General features: G+C 42.9%; 3 protein-coding genes across 3 annotated transcripts; 1 reads left to right on the forward strand and 2 right to left on the reverse strand.

Moving 5' to 3' along the window:
* Positions 1-252: 252 nt before the first annotated feature.
* On the reverse strand, positions 253-9,413 carry LOC109772859 (RNA cytidine acetyltransferase 1). The gene is made up of 24 exons (XM_020331565.4): positions 8,894-9,413; positions 8,665-8,787; positions 8,323-8,496; positions 8,114-8,224; positions 7,897-8,030; positions 7,722-7,815; positions 7,510-7,608; positions 6,601-6,737; positions 6,430-6,524; positions 6,199-6,322; positions 6,031-6,118; positions 5,809-5,908; positions 5,671-5,723; positions 4,856-5,032; positions 4,708-4,745; positions 3,090-3,174; positions 2,676-2,855; positions 2,476-2,584; positions 2,169-2,238; positions 1,922-2,069; positions 1,376-1,504; positions 1,162-1,287; positions 925-987; positions 253-843 (listed from the first exon to the last, which is right to left on the reverse strand). The coding sequence occupies exons 1-24, from the start codon at positions 9,260-9,262 to the stop codon at positions 598-600; spliced, it is 3,072 nt and encodes a 1,023-aa protein (XP_020187154.1). The 5' UTR covers positions 9,263-9,413; the 3' UTR covers positions 253-597.
* A 128-nt stretch (positions 9,414-9,541) lies between these two features.
* On the forward strand, positions 9,542-14,411 carry LOC109772861 (uncharacterized). The gene is made up of 10 exons (XM_020331567.4): positions 9,542-9,740; positions 10,016-10,053; positions 11,518-11,567; positions 11,643-11,708; positions 11,939-11,979; positions 12,238-12,374; positions 12,737-12,827; positions 13,285-13,356; positions 13,776-13,882; positions 14,003-14,411. Exons 1-10 carry the CDS (start codon positions 9,652-9,654, stop codon positions 14,164-14,166), a joined length of 855 nt encoding a protein of 284 aa, XP_020187156.1. The 5' UTR covers positions 9,542-9,651; the 3' UTR covers positions 14,167-14,411.
* Positions 14,402-18,166, reverse strand: LOC109772860 (aminotransferase ALD1 homolog). Its single transcript, XM_020331566.4, has 7 exons — positions 17,954-18,166; positions 17,740-17,798; positions 17,576-17,643; positions 17,361-17,477; positions 15,790-15,852; positions 15,602-15,706; positions 14,402-15,501 (listed from the first exon to the last, which is right to left on the reverse strand). The coding sequence occupies exons 1-7, from the start codon at positions 17,974-17,976 to the stop codon at positions 14,608-14,610; spliced, it is 1,329 nt and encodes a 442-aa protein (XP_020187155.1). The 5' UTR covers positions 17,977-18,166; the 3' UTR covers positions 14,402-14,607.
* Between the last annotated feature and the right edge of the window lie 5,715 nt (positions 18,167-23,881).

A 23,881-nucleotide genomic window follows, 5' to 3' on the forward strand; every position in this document is an offset into this window, starting at 1 on the left:
CTCGCTCGCCCGCTTCTTTTTTTTTCTCTAGCTCGCTTGCTTCTTTGCTCGCGCGAGACGCAACGCTCGCGGCACTGTTCATTGCGGACGTGGAGGCCGTCGGTGCGCCTAGCACCCCAGCGTCCTTTATAAGGTAAATGTCTGCATGTAGTTGCAAACGCATATGGCACAGATCATGATGTGAACAGCCAGTAGGAATCAGTGACCCCAAACATCTGTGTTTTCTTTTAGGATTTTCAGATGTAGTGGATGTTTTCAGGCATGAATGTCCATTCCTTTAATAAACAAGTTCCCCAACAAAATAGAATGTTGTACAGTCCAGAGAATGCAAAATTATATTCCAACAAAGCAGATGGTACATCAAAAATCATTTTTGCGATTCCGATTGACGAGTATCCTAATGAAGCAAATGGTACATCAAAATTGAGGCATGGTGGTGCCACAGGGTTGTGGAGAGGTTTCTCAGGGAGATTCTACAAATTATATAGCCTGTTCGCAACCTCTGCTTCCCTCTTACCCCTTCTAGACGTTTAAGCAGGGTTTCCCTGGCGATTTCAAAATACCAGGATCAGACGGTCTCAGTTCCAAGTGGCAACTTCAAGTCCTCTTCTTCTTTTTCTCCGATCTACCACTATCTTGTCCTTTCCTTTTTGATTTTTCGTTTTCCCTGTGCTTCTCTTTCTTGTCGGCACTTGTTTTGCTGGATTTTACACTGATAACGCCGCTTGCAGACAATTTCTCATTCTGCAGAGCCTTCTCAATCTCATGGTCATCGCTTTTAATCGCATACTTCTGCAGTAGCTTTGGGTCTACAGTTGCTTCGTCAGCGACTCTTCTTTTTTCCTATATTAGGCCCACAGTAACATTTATCAGTCATCCTGCATCATAATTTAACAACATGGTAATGTATCTCTGAAATCTCACCTTCACTTCCTGAGCTGCTTCGTCAAGGTCTTCGTCCATTGATCTGCTAAGTGGGGCTTCAATCTGAATAAAACAAAAACATAGCACAAACAGGTCAAACAATGAAGTTGGTACAAACTATTCCAAAGTAAAGGCCATGCTCAATTTTTTTATGTGAATCAACCATGAACTTTGCTCTGCATGCTCAACATTATAACATGATGCAAAAACCAAAACCCAAAGAGTAAGGTTGCTTACTTCCTTAAGTCTCGGTAAGGTTGCTTCAATTTCTTTTCCTGCAGTGTTATTAAGATAACCATATAACTTCTTCATTGTCTTGATGAAGTTAGATAGAACTTGTTCCCTTTCTATGCCAAGCTCTTCCTGTCAACACAAAAAACATAAGAATTGCCGACCTGTTTGATGACAAGTTCAAAAAGATTGTGTTTGAATGGAATCAACTTGAGCTAACCTTTGTAGCACCTATGTCTTTGTCCTGTAGACCCATACAGAACAAAACTGAAGCTTGGGCACCATGTAGGGTTACAGGAAGCTTCTCTGAGAAGTACTCATGTGCTAAGATAGGTACAAGATCCAAAATCTACAAAACAAAATATTCAAATTGGAAAGGTCCTCCACATATAGCTAGATATATGTTTATAGAGGAGATTCACTCCGCATACAGGAGAAGTTTTCCAGTTTCATTTAGACACGCATTTCAGGATATAGAATAGACTAAGCAAGAAGATAAGAAGATAACCTCAGATAAAACCACCAAAGCTCAAAACGTATAGCTAAAAGGCAACAGTTATATAGATAATAATTACAACCAAGCGCATTAGGGAGCCATGATTTACAGCGCAGGTATAAAGGGAAAACTGCCAGATGTTGTTTAGGTTCTGAGGGTCAGTGAGGCCAATAACAACAGGCAGTAGAGATTTTACAGTCTTTCAAGGGAAACATATTGTGAGAACTGCATTCAAAATAGAGATATTCATTTATTTCATCAAGTTCTTACCAGATGGTAATCAACCAAGTTGTTTGAATATGCTTCAAGCCGCTTCATGTCATGTGGGGATAATACATCTCTCAATAACTTCAATGTAATACTGGTATCATGTTCTGAAGGCTCGTGGTGTGAAAAATCTATTTTTGAAGCCAAAACACTAAAAACATAACAAAAAAATATTATTAGACAAACACATGTCTTTTGCTAAGAGAACAATATGAAGGTAAAGCACATGTTTTTTGATAAGAAAACATACCTCATTGCAAGCTTAAAGTTGAGATGCCGGAAAGATGTTCCCAAAAGCCGCCTGAACCTCTGTCTGAAATCTGAAAATATTGCTTTCAAACTTAGCTAGTGCACCAAAAGCATGCTTCTAAAGCAAAAGCATGCTGTGTAACAGAAGCAAGCAATACTACCTTGTGCATCTATCAGCCAAGGCAAAAGAAAAAAGAAAAAAAAAGAATGCCCTTTCTATTCGATTTGATGTATACAGTTTCCACTCAAGCAGCTGCAATTCAAAATGCCACGTACTGCAAACTGTAACAAGAACTGTCAGGCAATACCTTTGTAAAATGGCTCCAAAAATCCAAGTTGAATTGAATCACCAGCTTTGATGTCATCACTATTTAAGGGACTCAAGGCCATACAGGTATGCTCGCCAGTAACAGCACTCTAGGAAACAGAAATAGCAAATTAATGCACATGATAAAAGAACAGAGAGGGTAACAAAGAAGCTCATGGAGTAATCAGATTAGATCATTACTGGAATCTGGCCCACATAGAATGGATAGAAGCTGTGCTTCCGCCAAAACCGGAAAAGCTCTTGTGTCAACCCGAAAGATACACCAAGGTAATGGAGCTTTTCAGGACGACGATCCTCAAGATTAACAAGGAGTGGTGGAAGATTTGCCCTAGGCTTTATGCTCTCTTCTAGCAGAGAAGCCTGCAAGAACATATACAAAACTTTAGTATACAGACTTGAGGAGCAGAAGCCATACAATAATGGCATCTGTAATAAGCAAACAAGGTTGTAAAAATCCTTAAAATTCTTACATAACCAAACACATATAAAACTTGCACAAATTCATGTCAGGTTAAGTTTGTTTTAAGTATAAAATACAGAATCAGAACCAGGTATATTATAATAATTGAACATCAAGCTGCCACACAAAGTTACCTTCTCTGCAGCTTCAGAAATTGTAACATCAGGCTCTTCAACTTCCTCCGCATCTTTAAATACTGTCATTTCTCCTTGATAATAACTTCAAAACCAATCAAATAATATTTATTTGTCAATAAACTGGGAATAGATTAAGCTTAAATAATCTGACAAGTTGAACTTAGTATTTATGCTATGCAAATACTCCTTGTGCTATGAAGGCTCCTCTAGTTTGACCTGAACTAGCTACTAGGGAAAATTATGCTATGCAAATACTACCTGAAAGGTGCCTCTTGCCAATACCACTCCAAACAACAACATTTATGGGAATGCTATTACCATACATTTTCCATCCAAGGTTCTCCATAACTGCCCTGGTTCTCCAATCTAACCTATGTCAGGCGACAAGGTTGCTACACAACCTGATACCACCATACAGCATTTCCCAAAACGTGGATACAGAATAAATTCAGAAGTAGATGAAAACCCTTGTGTTTCCTGGTTTTCTTTGTCATATGGAGGCTCCTCTAGTGCTGCATTTTGAGCTAGAGCACTGTGTGAGCTCCGCTAAGATCTGGGATTTGGGAGGGAGCAGTGGTGGTGCTCAGATCGCACACAACACAGGAGGGCTCTGCACTGTGTGGGCTTTCACTGAGTGCGATGGGTATGGTGAGAAAGGATTGTTCCCGGGACTGAAGAAGAGGATTAGGATTAGACACGCCATAGAGGTATTGGGGAGTATCCCAGAAGTATTGACCTGAGAAAATAAGAGTTTCTCCAATACAAGCAGGATGGTATCGGCGCAGTGCACACCTGACTACTGTCAGGGCCTCCTCTGCAGTTTTGCGCTAAAAAACAGTATACTCCTGTGACATTGCGATTTTCTGAACTACTGGTACAACGTACACCACACCCATCACTAGGAGCCGGGACCCGGCCGACACATACCAACACCTCCTGAGCTGTGCGCTGCTGCACTTTCGGGGCTGGCACCGCTTTCCCAACATGGGTCACTGCCACTGCACCACAGAGAGGGTGATGAGTTCCCACATTACAACAAGCTAGGTGCCACATTGATGGTCGAGATCGCATGGCACAAGAATGCTAGAGATCAAGGTTCGGTGAATGACAGTGAGGAGTGAGCTACGCCTGCTGTTTTATCTACACTCATTTCCAAGGGAGCAATCACACTACAGCCATTGTACGCTGTCATCTGCTCTCGCGAGCAGCATCTTTGCCTCATGATCCAGGGCCAGCCAAGTCTGCTCCCTTCGATCTGCACTGTTTCTGCACGATGCAAGAGAGAAAGCCATCTCCAAGTGCCGGACGATATGGGCCTGCCACTACTCTCTCCATCACAAAATAATGTTACTAGCCTACTATTAGGTGCACACAAGTCAAGCCCACATGGCAGCAAGCCTAACGCCAACAATGGCAAAAAGGACATGTAATAATATTTTAACAAACTTATATTGTTTGGGAAGGTACTGAGCAAAGAAGCAACTACAGAATAGATGCCCCATTTCCTTTCTTTGGAATAACAGCCTAATTAATCATCAAACTAGACTTAAAAGAAACTGTAAGAGCATCAACTGATAAACGCATAGATGTAGTAAGAAAAGGAGTAGTGTATAACCTTGATAAAAGTTTGACAGCAGCAGAACCATACCCAAGCTGCATTAAAAAAAAGAGCATTAGAATAAGGAGTGGTGTTTTTCAGACATTAACATGGAGTGACATTAACATAGGTATTGAATCACATCCAATAGAGGCAAAAAGCCTACCCTCAGGGCACTAGGATGAACAGCAATTCGTACTATTCGAGCTCCTGATAGACTGGGAAATACATTGTCTTGAAATTGTTCACAAAACTTCCATGGAATTTGATCACCGGAAGGCGCATGGCCCTCATTTAGGCTTCTGATAGCTGATTTTCGAGATATTTGTCCTTCCAGGCAGACCTGAATATTCCAAACAAGCTCTAACAACTTAAAATGCAGAGATTGCGTGTATACACCATCTAGTATGATATACTCTCAATTGCTAAATGAAATAAGTGGATTGTCCATGCCTTGAAGGTGGAAGGTATAGGAATACGAACAGACCTTCAATGGTGAGTTTAATAAGCAGCACAAAACCAATTAGTTCAAGTAAGACAATAGCTATAATTTTTCACAGAAATGAGATAGAGCTGTGAAGCAGTACGGCATAATATTAGAAGAAAAAGAAAATTGAAAGTAAAAAAGAATATATTTAAGTTAGGTCAAACCAAACAGTCCAAAAATCTGATCCAGATATGTATAAATTTCTATTTACAGTGTGTCGTGCATCTGCGGCATACAACGGTAATAGGCAGAAATCATTGTTATGCTCATCGCACCCTGTAGCTTGTGAACGCTCCAACGAAGTAACAAAACAGAATAACTTATAAAGGGTATGTGATTTCAGATAAGAAATAGGTACTGCTTATATCTAGTATGCGCAGGCAGTGATTTAACACACATGATCCCCATTAGAATCAAAACCAACCAATGGCAATCATCCAAAGAAAAATTCAATATAAGATCCTCCAAAGATAATCAGGACAACGTATCCAAACCTGAATCACGCACAAAATATCCGGGAGCTGGTTTTCGGATTCATTAACTGGGCCTAACAGATACAGAGCACGCGTTAGTATAGAGTAATGGTGTTACCATAATAAAGAGGTGAGGTCGCAGAACAATTTGGTCCATACCAAGCAGTACAAAAAGGTGATGTGCGGGTGCATCAGCCATTAATTGCAAGTCATTGGGTGAATTTTTGTAGTGAGAAGCAACATAAAGTGCCATCATCCGCTGAAATATTAAGTATGCAGAATAAATATCGATTTAGAGACATGTAATGCAGGTATACTTAGATTTCTATGTAAAACTAATGCACAGAATTACAAGGAACACAGAACATTTTTAGTTCATACCTGTAAAAATACCTCACTCTCCTTGTGATATGAGAAAAGTGTGTCCCGGTTGACATAATACAGCTGACAGTGTTCTGGATGAGGTAGCCTAAAGAAAACCAGGTTTGCTAAACACACGACGGTACAAGAAAATAGATGTACAACACCACAAGAAACAACATGACTTACCTACTGATATTTGGAATGGAGTTTGCAAGATCCAAACAAAGTAACTCATTAAGCCAGGTTTCAATAGGATCACCAGAGGCATACCTAATGGATTCATTCAATTCAATTTTTTTAAACAGCCTGCCTACAAGCCAAAATAAAGCAGAAGGCACGTGTAAAGCATCCAAATATTCAGAAGGTTCTTTGAAATGTAGACAACTCATTTTAAGATGAGAGTAAGACAACTCTTACTGGAACTGGGTCCATCACTTGAAGCTGATGGCTGGCTTTGGGATTCTAACTGCTGGAGGAGTTTCAAAGACAAGGATCGGCCTGTCCCTTCATACCTTCAACAGAAATATCCCGAATGATCACCGCCATGATTTATGGTTCTAAAGCATTAGTAACTGAAAGCAATCATACCCGTTGACAGTGGAAGATAGGAAAACAAGATACGGGCCAAGCAAGGCTTTAACAATTGGCAATGGAATAGCGGCAGCTTCATCAATGACAAGAAGTTCAACTTGAGAAAGCTTTCCATGATCATGTGGTTTCAAATACTGCAAACATTAGAAACTTTAGAACCAGTTCACAGATGCTAAGCAAAGTGATGTTCAACAATACAAAATATGTCTACATCCCTCCCTTTTCAAACCATTTCTGCATTGAATGAGCCCCAGTTTAATTAATTTTTTAGACGATTTGAAATCAGATGAAACTAAGGGTAATTAGTAATAACCGTAGGGCAGAAATGTAAGCTTAATTTCTCATCTACAGATCTGATCTTTTTGGATGGAGAGATGGTTTGCATCAAACCCACATCTTGTACTTTTATTAGTAGTACAGCTATAGATTAATAGATATGAGTAGACACTTCATAAGAATTAAGCAATAGTCATAATGGCGCCTAGCAAGGCTACAAGGTTCCAATCCTCAGCAGCTCTTCAGCTGTTAGATTATTGAATATCAATCTACTAAAGCATATAACACATCAATACCATATTTTCATCTGTACATCAGGTAAGCAAAGATGAACTATGGTTCTAAGGAATAGCAGAACCTTGATAAGTAAATAATCAAACTAGTTGCCACCATTGTCGAGGGCATAACTATGTGAGCTTTGTCTTAAAGCAGCCAAAGGCTTTTTAGTTGTGCTGAAGAAATTTAACTTGCAAGGCTTTCCAGGGAAGCTAAAGGATCCCTTTGAACATGGAAGACGAAGTCCTTCTTCACCAATTCACTATGAAGTTAGATTCTAAAACCTAAACATCCTAGAAGGACCAGGAAGTGGTAGACTGGTAGCAACAAAGAGTAGTTTTAATGATTTATTACCTGGATTGTTTGACGATGTTGCTTATGGACGTTTATTTGTATTATTGCTTTCCTGAGATTTGGATCTGAACTCTTCACTACATCATAATGCAAATGCTCCTGAAAGGGGGAAATGAAGCACAGATGCGTTCACATAGCATGTGATTAAACTTTGACAACAAGACAAAAAAAAAAAATTTGCGGAAAAACAAGACAAAATATTAGACATATACCTTGTACTCCATTGCATTTAGTCCTTTGCAGACAAAATCAAACAGTGTATTTAAGTTCTCAGGACTTGGTGCGGTGACAAATATATTTGAATATCTACAAAGACAAATCATTAGCCTCAACGAGAGGAACACATGAAATGAAAAACATAAATAACACAACTGAGCTAAGCTTTACCCAGCTGCAATGGCTCCAGCAATAGCAAGACCAAGGGCAGCTGATTTCCCACGTCCACGAGCAGCGAGCAAGGCAACCGTGCTCCTAAGGGACTTGTCCAAAATAGAGTCTAGGAAATTGATAACAGCTTTACCCTGCGTATATTGTTTTTCAGTTTTGAGTTTATGACCAATAAAAAAACATGACTTAAGGAAAATTTGGACAGGGCAAATTGTACCTGATCCATTGTGCAACACTTTCCGATTAAAGGGCCAACCGGGAAGTCTTCACGGAATTGATCTTTTAGGTCTTTCAACTCTCGTTCCCTTTCAGACAACCCCTCAGAATCCTAAACACATGATAATAAAATATGCATGTCTTAGATGACCAAATTGGGACAACCAGAATCTCCAAGAAATGCATAATTTCATCAGCTGAGCTTCATACCTCATTCTTTGTAACTGGTTGTATAAATTTCATGTGGGATGATATAGGCAAAATGTTGAGTTCGTCATCCATCACAATACATGCTTTGCATGAAGCTATGGACAGTAAGAACCTCTCGTTAAACCTTGTGGCTGCCTTAGTATGAGACTCTGTTCGGAACCTTTCGTGAACATCCTGTTAGCACAAGGACCATGTGAGTTTAATTTAGCTTAGCAGGACAGGGAGGGGGCATAGAAGCTAATCAACAGCATTGAATCAAAATTTATCTTGTTTGCCAACAAAACTTGATTACGCCTGCCGGAAGCAATAGTGTAGGAACGTGCAACAGAAAACTGAGCTCACCATGACCATCGTGTAGAGGCTGGTTAGCGAGGAGAGGGAAGAGAGCAGCAGGATGACCAAACCGCCGCCCTCAACGGTCTCAATGGTCCTGGCCAGAAGGTTCGGCGTCAGCGCCTCGAAGTCCTGCAGAAAACAAACACACAGTTAGTTTCAGGCAGAGCACCACAGGCAGGCAGCAACATCACCGCAAAACAGTGAAGCCGCAGCCTCTGAAGCTACCATACCATACCTGCAGTATGCACATGCCAAATGTGTTGCCGAGGACCCTCTCCGAGTCCTTGTACATGCAGTAGGTGATGTCGGAGGTCTCGAGGAAGAGGGAGAAGGGGTCGGCCTTCTCGGGGTCCATGAGGCCGCGCTGCATGAGCTTCTTGATCTGCTTGGCGCGCTTCTTCCGGTGGCTGCTGATCTCGAGCTTGTTGCGGTAGCACCAGAGCACGGAGGGGCGCGACTTGACGCGGGACTTGGCCAGCATGTAGTTGAGGTTGACGATCTGGTCGCGCGACTTGTCGCCGACGATGATGAACATGGACCGCTGCCGCTGCCGCACGCCATTCTCGATCAGCGTGCGGATGCGCTCGTCCACCTTCTTCCTCATCCTCGCCGCCGCCGCCGCCGCTCGCCGGTTCTCTCTCGCGAATGGGGATTTGGGGGGCCGGGGTTTAGCTAGGGTTTTCCGGCTGCCGGCGTCCACCTGATATGACGGGACCGAGAGGAGGAGGGGAACCGGGAGCGTGGACGGCCGGATGCGGGTGCCTTCGACGGTCCAGATTCCCCCATTTCTTCCGGCGAGAGCGGTCTCTGCCCTCTACGGTGGAATGGGCTGGAGAACTACGGCCTGCTAAATTGGGCCCACAGCCCAACTTCTGGTCGGCCCGACCCCGCCCAGCCCAGCTTTGTTAGGGGACCCTCTCAGGGCTTCCTCTCCAAAGCCAAACAACGCCGCCGCCGCCGGACTAGGGGTTCGCCGCAGGCAAGTCTTCCAGGATGGGGTACCACCGCCATAGGCGCGGGCGTGGATCCTCGTCGTCGTCCTCCTCCTCCTCTTCGCGCCGCACCAAGCAAGAAGCCTCGTGGTAACTCCACTTCCTCCGGGCGCTAGTTTGTTTCCAGTCCAAAGAGTTCTGCCTTTCTCTAGGTCTCTGCTTAAGGGCCTGTAGGATTTTGCTCGAATTTTTGGGCCGGGGCTTTTGCAGTTAGACTAGGTTTCACTCGTGTTTAGCTGATCTCAGTGATGCGGAGAGGATGAAATGTATACTTCAGTTGAAGTTGCGAATTTGGATAGTGATACCAGCATCTTTTATATTTTACAAACGGGAGTAAAATAACATTCTTTTATCTTCAATTTCAGCGATGATGCTCCTGGGACATCACTTCCAAGGCAGGAAGGTACAAATTCGCTGGAACTTCCTGGTTGTTTATGGACAGCTCTTGCTTTAAACAGGCTTATGCAGTGGCGGAGCTTGAAAAGAAAAGTTGGGCGGGCCAGAGAGCACAATAATTTTCAAATTCTAAAGCATATATACTATTTAAGTATATATAGTCAGTACACCTTCTGTTCACATTGAATACAAGATGAGCAGATATAACATTGAATACAAGATGAGCAGATATATATATACTACCAAGACCAAAATAAGCCATAACATTTGACCATATATACTACTCAAAACCAAAATAAGCCATACCATTGACCATCAGGCAAGGTTGTGTGCAGGTACATACTACAAATCAACATTCCGTTCCTTCACGCATTCCATGGCTGCCTACACCTCAATTTGTAACCTGTAAACATAATGGAGTGAATTGTTTATGCTACAGCAAGGCCAATTGCCCAATTGCGTAAACAAAACTTGCCTACTAAATTAGAAACCATCTACTATGGTCTGTGGTCTTGGAAACTAGACAGTAAACTACAATGATCTTCAGTGAAATATTCAGCCAATTGGGGATTTTGAGGATGACTCAATATAAATGAACAATGACCTAGGTTCAATTCAGGGGAATAAAATTGGGAATGATTTGAATCGATTTACCTGCCCAACTTATAATGATTCATAGAAGGATTTGCCCAGTTGGCAATTTACAGCCTCGCGCCCTCGCCGCCGTTGCCGGCTTACCGGCTCGCCGCTCGCGGCTGCATATGCGCGTCCGCGCGTGGGTCGGCTAAGCAGTGGTTGTGGCCGGTGGGGCGTCTGAATGTTGGATGAAGGGAACAAGGGAAGGGAGGGACTGATGTGCGCCGCGCCCGTGGGCGGCGGCCGGCAGCCGGCGGCTGCGCTATGAGACGGCGGTGAGCGGCAGCTTCGTTGTGTGCTTTTTTTTGGAGGAACGAATGTGGTTGTGCGAGGCAGAGGCTGACCGTTGACGATGTATCATGTGTGTGTTGTATCGATTGTGGGCTGCACCTGCGTACTGGTGATGGGCTGGGCTGGCCGGCTTGGTATAAAGAATACATATATAAAAAAATTACCTCCAGACCTGGGCGGGCCACGGCCCACTCGGCCTTGCAGAAGCTCCGCCAGTGGGCTTATGATTGATAGATTGCTATGTCAAATTGAGGTGCGTTTAGACGAAAATATACCGCTCGTAAAGTGTCATGAAACATACAGTGAGTTAGTATTTGCTTGTACTCGCCACCTGAATTCCATTCATTTATTGACCGGAGTTATTTCATAGGTTACAATTTACAGGAGCTTAATACTCCCTCCATCCCATAATATAAGAGCGTTTTTTACACTAGTGTAGGCTGCGGTCAAATCCATATTGGGACTCGTGAGCTTCATGAAATTGCTTTACAGTTTACAACATTCCTGAAACCTTAGTATTGATAATGCTATTTTGATTTTCCAGACAACGCCGAAGAGGAATCTAATAGCCCAAAAATTCAGCTTGCAATGTGGGTAGGTATGATGTTTTCAATTGTTCTTATGCTGCTCATTTGACAGTTTGTGTAAGCTCTTTGTTTTTATTTATAGGACTTTGGGCAGTGCGATGCTAAAAGATGCACTGGTCGTAAGCTTTCAAGATTTGGGCTGTTAAAGGTAAAGCACCACTTGGTTCACAACATCTAAAATTCAAAATTCTTTCCCTCCTCTCAAAACCGAGGTACCTGCTAAACTAGAAAATAAGAAAAAGTAAACTACACATACTGCATGCACATGTATAGAGTCAAGGTCAGTTAATATCATCAAGCTGATTCTTCTATGCTTTTGGTAAATTATACTCTTCTTACGACATGCTTTCTCTAACAAGTTTGTTGTTTGTCTTGCAGGAGTTGCGAGTTACTAATGGTTTTGGTGGCGTTGTTCTCAGGTAATGTATAAGATATGCGATAAAAGGAATCATCTGAAACTCTTTGAAACTTAGTTTTGTGATTTCTCTCAGTTAGGTTATCCTGTATAAGTTTGTAAAACGTTGGTTACTGTGAAGCTGTGTGAAGCTAAGTTTTGTGATTTCTCTCAGTTTGGTAATCCTGTAAATTTTGTAAAATAAGCTAAACATGCTCATGTAAACTTGGCCTTTGAGATACATATTTACTCCAGCTGATTGTTTTCCTTCTTTTGCTTTCAGCCCTGTTGGGACACATTGTGTGTCCAAGGAAGATCATCCTATCGTGCAACGAAAAGGATTGGCTGTGGTTGATTGTTCTTGGGCACGTTTAGATGATGTCCCTTTTGTGAAACTCCGTTGTGGTGCTCCTCGTCTCTGTAAGATCATCGTATTTAAGTAAATCTACTAAGGAGGTGTATCATTGTATTTTGATTTAGAAATGTGGGATTATTTTCTCATACCTGTTTTGCATGAACTACACATAGCAGACGAGTAAGATGGTTAACTAGTTATTATTTGTAAATTTATCATTGGGTCATGCATCCCTTCGAGTCAAAGTTCCAGACTCTCCCTGCTCTTTCAGTTTATATTTTAGAACATAACTTTGGCATGCTTTCATAGAAAGTCTTTGTTTCCCTTTACCAAAATTAGGTTCATAATTAGTTCCTGTCGCAAGGCTTTGCCTCTTGTAGATCTGTGTGGATTCATTAAATTGTATGTTTTATTCTACTGTTTGCAGTGCCATGGTTGGTAGCAGCAAACCCTGTGAATTATGGCCGGCCATGTCAGCTTTCCTGTGTGGAAGCTTTGTCAGCAGCCCTCATAATATGGTAAATTCTCTAGCCTCACTTATCTGGAATTGTTTGTTAAGCTATTGATGTAGATAAAAAAAAATCATAAGTTGGTGCTTTGAGCTATGATATTACTTCTAGGCTTTTGAGATGTGGCAGTTTTGGGCATTTTGTTGTTGACGAACTAGTTTAGTGCCTAAACTTTCTCCCAAATGTTCAGTTAAATTGTACTTCCTCCGTTCCTAAATATAAGTCTTTTTAGAAATTTCAATAAGAACTACATACGGATGTATATAGACATATTTTAGAGTGTAGATTCACTTCTTTTGCTCCGTATGTGCTCCGCATTGGAATCTCTAAAAAGACTTATATTTAGGAACGGAGGGAGTAGGTCTGAATCTATGGTGTGACATATCCAGCGTGTGATTTCATAGTTCAGGATAGTGCTAGTTATTTTCTGCCATGGTTTTAGCTTATGTTATAACTATATTCGCAGTGGGGAGGAAGAGACAGGAGAACTGCTGCTTGCGAAATTCAAGTGGGGTCACTCATTCTTATCACTTAACAGGTCAGTCCACTAAATATTTTTTTCGTATTGCATATAGGTTTGTAGTGAATTTTAGACTGTGTACACCATTCTACACTTATTTATGGGTAGTGTAAGCAATGAGATAGTTGAATGTACCATTGTCCTGCAAGACGCAAAACCCAATGACTGTTATTACATAGATGAAGCAAATTAATTTCTGGTCATACACGCTAACTGCTGACCTAATCCCTAACAATCAGCAATGGTGCCACGATAGGGCACTTTGCTGCATATTTACTTTATCCAGCATTCAATCATCTTAGTTTGAATGCAATACCCAAATTGTGCACCATCTGCCCTTCACATTAACTAGCCTGGATTCTTCACACAGAACATGTTTCATTTACGTAATGTATTAGGTCAGTTTTTCACACCATTTTCCTTGTAATAATGTGCAGGGATCTGCTGAAAGCATACTCCAAGTGCGAAAATGGCACCGAGATAATCAACGTGCAGAACTCTTGGCTGTCAAGTGCATCGAGTGTTTCAAAGTCACCTGTAAACGGTAACAACCACACTGCATCTCAAAGCATTAGAATTTTGGCAAAATCTATCCATACTCAAATTGTACTAAGATTGGTTCTGCAGACATTGATTTTACTTTGTTATTATTTGTGCATCGCAGTGGCAGATAAACCACACCGAAGCACAGAGGAAGGATCAGATTCTGAATCTGACGATGGCTTGCCCCCTCTGGAAGAGAACATGAACCACTTGGACCTCAGCGAGGGCGAAGAAAGCGAAGAGGAAAGTGAAACTGAAAACGAAGGGATTACCGACGCAAAATGATGGTTGTTTGTCTGATCGAAATAAGATCCAGGTCTCTTGAGGTTTTTATCGTGGATCTGAAAACAATCTATCTCTGTACACTTGTATTGCTTGCTTGCGTCGTGTACCAGTCATATGTATTTTTCTTTTGAGGGATTCGTGTATCAGATCAGTATATGTAAGTGTAGACTGTAAACAGGGTCAGTCTTTGAGAACACGAGTGCTTTTATTTAGACTAATACAGGCTCGTGGGACGTTTTCGCTGACGTATGTTCCCTATATTAACCAATGGGCATTCATTAGAGCATACATATATGATTGTCCAGTACATAAACGTAGTTGATCAGCACGAGCCGTGTCTCGCAGCGTTATTGTACGAACGTGCATGCGTATACATGAATGAGTAAGCAAATACTGCTGCGCCACTGCACGATACGAGACGTACGACGGCCGACGGAGGGTTTAGGCGAGGAAGCTGGTGAGCCTGGCGCAGGCCTCGACGACCCTGTCCCGGCTGTTGAAGGCGCTGACCCTGACGAAGCCCTCGCCGCCGGGGCCGAACCCGCTCCCCGGCACGGTGATGACGTGCGTCTTCTCGAGGATCTCGGCGAACACGTCCCACGACCGGCGGCCCGGGAAGAGGCGCACCCAGACGTAGGGCGAGTCGTCGCCGCCGTACACCTCCTTGCCCAGCGCCTGGAAGGTGTCCACCAGCACCCGCGCGTTCTCCTTGTACCCGGCCACCACGCGCGCCACGGCGGCGCGGCCCTCCTCCGTCGCCAGGCACGCCAGCCCGCCCGCCTGCGCCACGCTGGACGCGCCGTTGAAGCAGGTGGTGACCACGCGGTCGAAGTCCCGGGCCACGCGGGTGCCGTCGGCGTAGAGCAGCTCGTCGGGGACGACGGCCCAGCCCAGCCGCACCCCCGTGAACCCGGCGAACTTGGAGAAGGAGGAGATCTCGATGGCCACCTCCCGCGCCCCGGGCACCTCGTAGATGGACCGGGGCTTGTCGTCGCCGGAGACGTAGGAGGCGTAGGCGGAGTCGAAGACGACGATGGAGCCGTTGCGGCGCGCGAAGTCGACGAGCTGCCGCAGCTGGTCGCGGGACGCGGCGTGGCCCGTGGGGTTGTTGGGCGAGCAGAAGAAGATGACGTCGGTGCGGCGGACGCGCGACAGGTCCGGGAAGAAGGCGTTCTCCGGCGCGCACCGCATGTACTCGATCCCGGCGTACCTGCTGCCGCCGGACTCCTCGTCGACCGCCGCAGGCCCCGTCTGCCCCATGATCACGCCGTTGTCCACGTACCCCGGGAAGGTGGGGTCCTGCACGGCGATGGTCACGTCTCGCCCGAACATCATCTGCGTCACAAGGAGAAACACAAGGTGAGATTTACATTCACCGAAGCGGGTTTGAACACCGAACCTCGATCGCTCATGGAAACCAGTGGCTTTGCTGAACCTGCAGGCGCGCGATGTCGCACTGCGCTCCGTCGGAGATGAACACCTCGGTGTCTCGTATCCCCATGTTTGGGTACACTACGTCAGCGATGGCCTTCCTCAGACTCTGCATGCATATGCGCGTGTTAGTTAATTTCGTGATCGTGAGACGCTTAATCATCTCTTGTTTCTGTCAGAGATCTTAATTACCTTCTGGCCTTGCTCTGGCCCGTAGCCTTGGTACCCTTCGGGAGTTGATAACGCAAGCGAGTACTGCAAGAATAGGAGGAAATTTTGTAAGCCATGAAATTTTATTTTATTTTCTTTTACCACAGTTAATCCTTCAGCCAAAACTGTTCTGGAAACAAATTTGTTGGTCAATTCCAGCTAGCTACGTAGAAGTAAGTATCAAAGTCAAGCAGCGCAAGCGTAAATCTGCTGTCGGGTCTCAGTCGTCGCCTTTTCGTCGTGTGATGTGATGTCAACAGAACAAGCATGGCCGGCCACATAAAATACAGTGTCTATCTGCTGGACACAGCCATGCATTAGCTGATCAGTAGTAATACGGGATCTGAAAGCATTTTCAGTGTACTTATTCCAAGATTAGGGTTGGCCAGGTGCAGATGTAGTGCAACAAACATGTGATTCTGATCGATCTTCACAAATTAAAGATCGAGCACAAATCTGGTTCTAGCATAGACTAGTGCGCGAGAGTATCAGCCGTGGTAGGCAAATGAAGCAGCCATGCACATGCAGTGTCAGACACCTTATCCTACCGTGCGTGTGATATAGTATCTCCAGGCCCCGATCAGAGGTGAATGATGCAAGTACACCTAAATAATCTTCCCTTATCCACTTCCAATTTTAGGGGGTTGTGGCAGCACAGATGAGGAAAAGATGCAGCCAGGGCTTGACAAGGAAAGAAAGTTTGCATTGCATGGTAGGCAGTCATGGAAGCAGAGAATGTAGTAGCATGTAGAGAAAGAGACTGCCGTGGGAGATAAGGGTTTGACAAGTCCAATCTGATGCGGTTGTATGATGGAGCTTCAGAATCTAGCTAGGCTTGCACTGTTGCACTTGCTGTCTATCACGACGACGTACGACACGTGGTCTCCTTCTCTGCTTGGGAGAAAGGTCTTCTGTGCACGTGTATGCGTGTAGTTAACCAGTGAGGATCAGATACGTCACGCTAATTATTACCTAATCTCTATAGAAATTGTTTGGTGCATTCGGCAGAGGACTACTGATGGGATGCAGAGCAAGGATCGACAGTATATATGTTCTTGGTGATCAATGACTTGTAGTACTAGTTAATTAGTGTAGTTGGTGAATTATCTTGGCCGTTGCAGTACCAGGAATTAACCTAGCTAGCCAGGTTCTTGCCTTGTATATATTATGGTTATGCCAACCATTCCCTTTGTATATGTGTATGCCTTGTACGAAAATCATCAGAAACATCCATGCAATTATTGGGCATTTGCGCATGAAATAGACTCGACTAATTAATCAGCTCCCGTGTTGTATTTCGCTAGCACTGCAAGGTACGTACGTGGATGCCTTTATTTATGATAAGATCACGATAAGAATTTAATCCAACGAAATATGACGTGAGAGGGTATCTCGTTTAGATTTGATGTAGTGCCATTTCTGCTATAAAACGATCATGTTGTTTTCCATTCATATAGGCACGCATGTTCAAGGGTAAAAGGAATTTAGCTTCTACTTACATGTTCGTGGTGTTAGAAGTAATATATGGAAGGATGTATGAGGAGTATATATACCTCGGCCATGGCCGAAGTGACGATGCTTGGTATGGGCTGGGTCGTGTCCCCGATGCCCAAGCTGATGACCTTGGCGTCTGGGTACTTCTTCTCGTGTGCTTCACGTCTCATGCTAATCTGAACCACGTACCAAAAGGATGATATATTAGTTAGTGAGTGAAGAACATTCGTGCATGCTCAAATGGCAGTGAAATCCCTCAATCTTCTGTACGTACCTCCGGGAATAAGTAGCCGTTCTGAAGCTTCTCCATGTTTGGATTGCGACGCACGCTCGTCCGGGACGCTGAATTGTTAGGATGCACAAATTCAGAGATGGCCAAACATTAGGAGATGGCAAGAGTACTACTAATGCTACAAGGATCAAAGAAAGAAACCATACCTGGTCCCTTCTTCACAGGAGGTGCAACATCCAGTGGAAGGACAGCCTTCTCAAGCACCCTGCTTGGATGATCAAACAAAACAACAGAAACAGCAGTTACACACGTGATCAAATTAAGATCGATCCCTTCGTGAAATTAGCACGCAAGGATCATCGATCCATGATCTACATATTTACACAACGAAAAGCGCGACTATATGCAGTAAGTATATACTTGGAGATCATGTTGGTCGGCATGATCGATGCCGGAGCCTTGGACTAGTCAGCTGAGAGCCTCTTGATTCAGAGAATTCCTTGATGCGAGCGAGGTTGCTATAGCTAGCAGCAGGAGGTGCGGTAGCTCTAGGAGGCAAGAAACAATGGAGGTCCTGGGTGTATTTATAGGGCTGGGAGGAGCAGACACGACTAACCAAAGGTGGCAACTGGCAAGAGAAGAAGGCGAGCAATATATGCTGGATTTATAGAAGAGCCTAGCTACTAGCTAGCTAACCGGCGTTGAAAAGTAGCCCTTGCCACCGGCTGGTCCACTTTGAAAAATGCCGTCCATGGTCGGAAGCAAGCCAAGAGCTGATTTTCATTTCAAGAGGATACGAATACGTCGCTAGCTGCAGTTTAGGCAGTCTTCCGCTAGGCACGGTTTGTCCCCCCCATGGGCAAATCTTGGTTTCGGGTGTCCACACCTGCGCTGCCCGAACGCGCGCCAAGTGTACTACTAGTGGACGAACGGCTAGATGCATGATTTTCCTGGCAAGGGCTGTGGTCCATCGTCTCACCAAACCATGCGTCTGAATTTGGTGATGTTTCAGATGTTGAAATCTCCTTATCCTGGAGGTGAGAGTTTCTTTCAGAGCATGGCTAGCTAGCTAGCCAGCCAGGTGAAGAGTAATTTGCATCTTGTATATATAAAATACCTCGAAATGGGGGGCTCTTGCACCGAATAATAATGTACACAAACATATGTTGAAGTTACAGAACGCGAAAACCAGCTCTCGCGACAACTGTTGTTTGAAACCCTGGCCTTGACAATTAGCTTATCTATCAACTTTCACAGAAATAGCAAACGAATTCTAAGATCATATGATCATGGCATGTGCTAGCTTAGCAAAAAGTCAGTTTATAAAAATTGTGAAAAAAACATACATGTGGAGTACAGATTGGGTCACACACATGTGAATTTTGGTAAAATAATGTGATCATCCGCGGCCTATACTTACTGTAACTTCAAGACATTTTTACATTAAGTTAGTGTAACTTAATTACTAAAGCTCAACCGTCTGTTAATTTCCTCAGCTGGGAGATCATCATAATTTTTACCAAAGTTTACATGTGTATTTGTCTACATATATGATTACTTGCCTGATCTTCACCATAATTACTCAAAACTCACATGTATGACTTTTCACTATATCATGATCACATGATCCTATGATCGCAAAATTATTGTTGTCATCTACCACACCTCGCTGCTATGGAACATTGGTCACTCGACACGTCATCAAATTAGTACTCCAAGACAATGCCTTAAAGAAATCAAATGGCGGTCTTTTTTCAACCAGCAAAGGTCATAAGAAGGGTTCTCGCCCTACAAGTCAAGCTTCAAACACCATCTTCAATAAAGAAATGACACATTTAGTAGCCTGTGGATCAAAGTGGTAAAGATAAAGTTCGAATCAAGGGTTTTAATCTCCATAGAAATGTCTCAATAGTTTGTACGCCAAATCTCACCAATGAAGGGTAGATCGGCACCATCCAAATCCATCACCCGACATACCCACCATCCAACGTCTTTGCACCTCTGGCAATACCTCGCTCAGTCAACCCATGCCCGATGTGGAGGAACCAAATGGGTGTGCTGACACCAAACCCTTGAAGAGCTACATATGATTTTATTTCCCATTTTTAAAACCGAATGCAACGCTATGCATGCATGCGCATGCACGTTGTCTATCGAAGAGGAGCGAAAGAGGTTGAAATTTTACAAATTCACCACGGCTAACCTAGCTATCACCAGGAGCACCATTGATTGAAAGTGTTCCTTGATTATAAGTATATTACATCTAGAAGCAAAACTTCGAAACACGGGTGCCAGTGGGTACTCTATTTTGAATAGTTCGACAGTCACATTTTAAAGTTTCAAAATGTGCTAAAACAAATTTGGCATGTTAATGTGGATGTATACTACACACGTGCAGTGTTTGGTGATAAAATAAGTTAACATTTGAGCTACACAAAAGAGAAAAACGTGATGGATTTATTTTTTTGGTTTGAGATGGAATGCGATGGATTTTTAGTGGTGGACAGTGCATGTACTATATGGTCCCTCCATGGGCAAAAGGGACACACATACCCATGTGCTAGTTTCCAGCAAGCAAGTACCTGGACTATTCCGACTGGGAATTTTCACTGTGATTCCTCGTGGGCAGCTTCATTGTGTGATTAGCTGCTTTGCATGTGCAGTGAGATTTTCTATGTTGACCACCCGTGAAGTCCTGAGTTCCGACCAAGTCTTGGCAATCAGCTGTGAAGCCGTACTAAACGAGATTTGTTGAAAGGTCCTTGTAAGGAGTAATTTGGACCTGTGTTTTGTCCCTATTCTGTAAAAATAAATTTACTTTACCATTCTGAAGAAGGTAGAAGTACAAGCTTTGGATGGCTGAAGTAGTGATCTATCTCCCAGCCCCATATTTTCTTTTCTCCAAGGGAATGCTCCAAGTTAAGTTTCAATGTGGCAAGAATTGCTAATCTTGTATCTATTATTAAGTCCTAACCAAACCTCAAAAAGAACAATATCTCATGCAGGAAGGCCTCCTGAACACAAAATGCGTTCTTTTAAGTGAATGAATAAGCAAGGGAGGCCTCCTGAGAACCAGAAGAGTCAAGTTAGAACTATTTGTTCCTCCACATAATCAACTTTTATTAAGTGGTATATCTAATAGGACTTTACAGGTAGCAGCTAGCTAATGGTTGTTGGCAAGTCCATCCAGTGCAGTCAACATGATGCAGTGACCTAACATTCATGTGCACTGGTTCAGCTTGCCTTGAGATTATAAGTATGTATATAAAGTTGAATTCTGCCCTACTCATCCTCTGTCTTCTTGCCTAAATTGTTTTTGGCCACAAAGTCATCTTTCCTAATTTGTCCTAGCAGTAGTCGATCATCCTGCTGATACATTCAAGGGATTTAGTCAATAAACCCAAACCTAATCTTTGTGAGCTCACTCATATACGACCAAGACATTAACAAGTCATCGCTCTTGTCAACTTATAATGCATTCACACTGCGAATTATACACGTCTATGCAGTGTGTTGCCTACTTTGCGTGTAAACAGTACACCTGCTCTAATGCATTGTTGTTTGTTAATTAGCATGAGACCAGCATGCGAGTTGTTAGATAATAACGAGAATAAAACGAGACACGAGAGACATAGATTTTTACGTGGAAACCCTTGCGGGAGAAAACCACGGACGCACGAAGGCGCAATCACTATGAGGAGGAGTATTACAAGCACGAGACGACAGTCCGTCTTTAGGTACGACTACATGGGGTATATAAGAGGGCAATACATGAGAGTCCTTGGAGGACAAGTAAATGAGTTGTACTCGTACGCGTCGGTACCAACGCAAAGGCCCACACCGTATATACTATGTCTAGTCCAATACGGTAGAATTTGGATCACAATTTAACAATCTCCACCTTGAGCCAAATTCCCTCCAGCAGTCGAAGAAAGTGAATAACTCCATCCAAATCAGCATAAACACCTTGTGCGTCAAAGTCCATAGGACTAGTGAGAAATACCAACTAAGCCTGAGCAAAGCTCAAACTTATTGGTCGGAACTGGCTTTGTCATCATATCAGCAGGATTATCATGAGTACTTATCTTGCATACCTTCAAATTGCCTTCAGCAACAACATCTCGAATATAATGAAATCTGACATCAATGTGCTTTGTCCTCTCATGATACATTGGATTCTTTGTAAGATATATGGCACTTTGACTGTCAGAAAATATGGTAGGGCAAGATGAATCTCCACAAAGCTCAGCATACAAACCTCTCAACCAGATAGCTTCTTTGCATGCCTCAGAAATAGCCATATACTCGGCATCAGTAGTGGAACAAGCCACAATAGACTGCAAAGTTGCTCTCCAACTCATAGCACAACCACCAATGGTGAAAACATAACCTGTGAGTGATCTTCTCTTATCCAAATCACCAGCAAAATCAGAATCAACAAAACCAACAAGTCCATCTCTAGTTTTCCCAAACTGTAAATAAGCATTAGAAGTACCTCGCAGGTATCTGAAAATCCACTGAACTGCTTTCCAATGCTCTTTTCCAGGATTAGCCATGTATCTACTGACAACACTCAATGCATAAGATAAATCCGGACGAGAACAAACCATGGCATACATAAGTGGACCAACCGCACTCGAATAGGGAACTCTAGACATGTACTCAATATCTGCATCTGACTTAGGACATAAAGCTGATGATAATTTGAAGTGTGCAGCTAACGGAGTAATTACTGGCTTGGCATTATGCATATTAAAACGACAAAGAACTTTATCAATATATCCCTTCTGACTTAGATATACTTTTCCAGACGGTCTATTCTGGATATTTCCATGCCAAGTATTTTCTTTGCTGCACCCAAATCCTTCATCTCAAATTCATTACTCAATTGCTTCTTTAGTTCATTAATCTCTGACATACTCTTTGCAGCAATTAGCATATCATCAACATAAAGGAGCAAATAAATAGTTGAACCATTGACAGTTTTCAAATAAACACAACTATCATAATTAGACCTTTTGAAACCTTGAGAGAGCATAAAGGTGTCAAATCTCTTGTACCACTATCTAGGGGATTGCTTCAATCCATAAAGAGATTTCTTTAACTTAGATACAAGCTTTTCTTTTCCAGGAATAACAAAACCTTCAGGTTGTTCCATATAAATATCCTCTTCTAATTCTCCATGTAAGAATGCAGTTTTAACATCCAATTGTTCAAGCTCAAAATCATGCATGGCAACAATACTGAGTAAAGTGCGAATAGAGCTATGCTTCACAACAGGAGAAAAGACTTCGTTATAGTCAATACCTGGAATCTGTCTATAACCTTTAGCAACTAACCTTGCTTTATATCTTGTCTCATCATTAGAAGAAACACCTTCTTTCCTCTTGAAAACCCACTTGCAACGAATAGGTTTCTTCTCTCTAGGTAATCTTACTAAATCCCAAGTGCCATTCTTTTCAAGTGATTCCATCTCATCATGCATAGCAGTCATCCACTTATTACTATCACTAGAAATTATAGCCTCGGAATATGAAGAAGGCTCAGCATTACCTTCAATTTCTTCTGCAACAGATAAAGCAAAAGAAACAATATTGCACTCTTCAATTAGCCTGTCAGGTTTATTAATACCCCGTCTAACTCTGTCATGTGCGAGATTCCAACTGGGTGGAACAATATGCTGATTTGGAGTGGGAGTGACATGTCATCATTAACAACGGGTTCATCATGTGCATCAACAATTTCATTACCAGATGTATCACCTGAATCAATAACATGCTCCACCTGAACAGTAGGCTCCTGAACAATAGGCTGTTGTTCACTCTCAGCGGGAACATTAGTAGATGAAACATCATGTAACATAGCAGATTCATTAAAGATAACATTTCTGCTAATAACAATCTTCTGGGTTTCAGGATTCCACAATTTAAAACCTTTAACACCAGACTTATAGCCAAGAAAGATGCATTTAACAGCCCTAGGCTCCAACTTTCCATTATCAACATGAGCATAAGCAGTGCAACCAAAAACTCTCAACTGTGAATAATCAGCAGGTGAACCAGACCATACCTCAATTGGAGTTTTCTTATTAAGAGCAATAGATGGTGAACGGTTAATGAGATAACAAGCAGTGGAAGCGGCCTCAGCCCAAAAACGCCTATGCAAACCTGCATTGGACAACATGCAACGGGCTCTGGAAATAATGGTCATCTTCATACGCTCAGCAACACCGTTTTGTTGAGGAGTATAAGGAACGGTGTAGTGTCTGACAATGCCTTCAGACTTGCAATAATTCTTAAATTGCTTAGAACAGAATTCCATACCATTATCAGTGTGAAGTATCTTTAC

This window comes from Aegilops tauschii, chromosome 4, assembly GCF_002575655.3.
Source record: "Aegilops tauschii subsp. strangulata cultivar AL8/78 chromosome 4, Aet v6.0, whole genome shotgun sequence".
NCBI classification, from domain to species: Eukaryota; Viridiplantae; Streptophyta; class Magnoliopsida; order Poales; family Poaceae; genus Aegilops; species Aegilops tauschii.

What these genes read in the sequence shown, in the direction of transcription:
- LOC109772859 (XM_020331565.4), bottom strand. Translation starts at nt 9,262, where the DNA reads ATGAGGAAGAAGGTGGACGAGCGCATCCGCACGCTGATCGAGAATGGC. An exon ending in AACCAGTTACAAAGAATGAG is followed by an intron (nt 8,225 to 8,322) that starts GTATGAAGCTCA and finishes TCATGTGTTTAG; the next exon opens with GATTCTGAGGGGTTGTCTGA. An exon ending in AAGCAGCTCAGGAAGTGAAG is followed by an intron (nt 844 to 924) that starts GTGAGATTTCAG and finishes GGCCTAATATAG; the next exon opens with GAAAAAAGAAGAGTCGCTGA.
- LOC109772860 (XM_020331566.4), bottom strand. Translation starts at nt 17,976, where the DNA reads ATGCCGACCAACATGATCTCCAA. An exon ending in CCGACCAACATGATCTCCAA is followed by an intron (nt 17,799 to 17,953) that starts GTATATACTTAC and finishes TCATCCAAGCAG; the next exon opens with GGTGCTTGAGAAGGCTGTCC. An exon ending in ACGGCTACTTATTCCCGGAG is followed by an intron (nt 17,478 to 17,575) that starts GTACGTACAGAA and finishes TACGTGGTTCAG; the next exon opens with ATTAGCATGAGACGTGAAGC.
- LOC109772861 (XM_020331567.4), top strand. Translation starts at nt 9,652, where the DNA reads ATGGGGTACCACCGCCATAGGCGCGGGCGTGGATCCTCGTCGTCGTCC. An exon ending in TTTGGTGGCGTTGTTCTCAG is followed by an intron (nt 11,980 to 12,237) that starts GTAATGTATAAG and finishes TTTTGCTTTCAG; the next exon opens with CCCTGTTGGGACACATTGTG. An exon ending in TCAGCAGCCCTCATAATATG is followed by an intron (nt 12,828 to 13,284) that starts GTAAATTCTCTA and finishes CTATATTCGCAG; the next exon opens with TGGGGAGGAAGAGACAGGAG.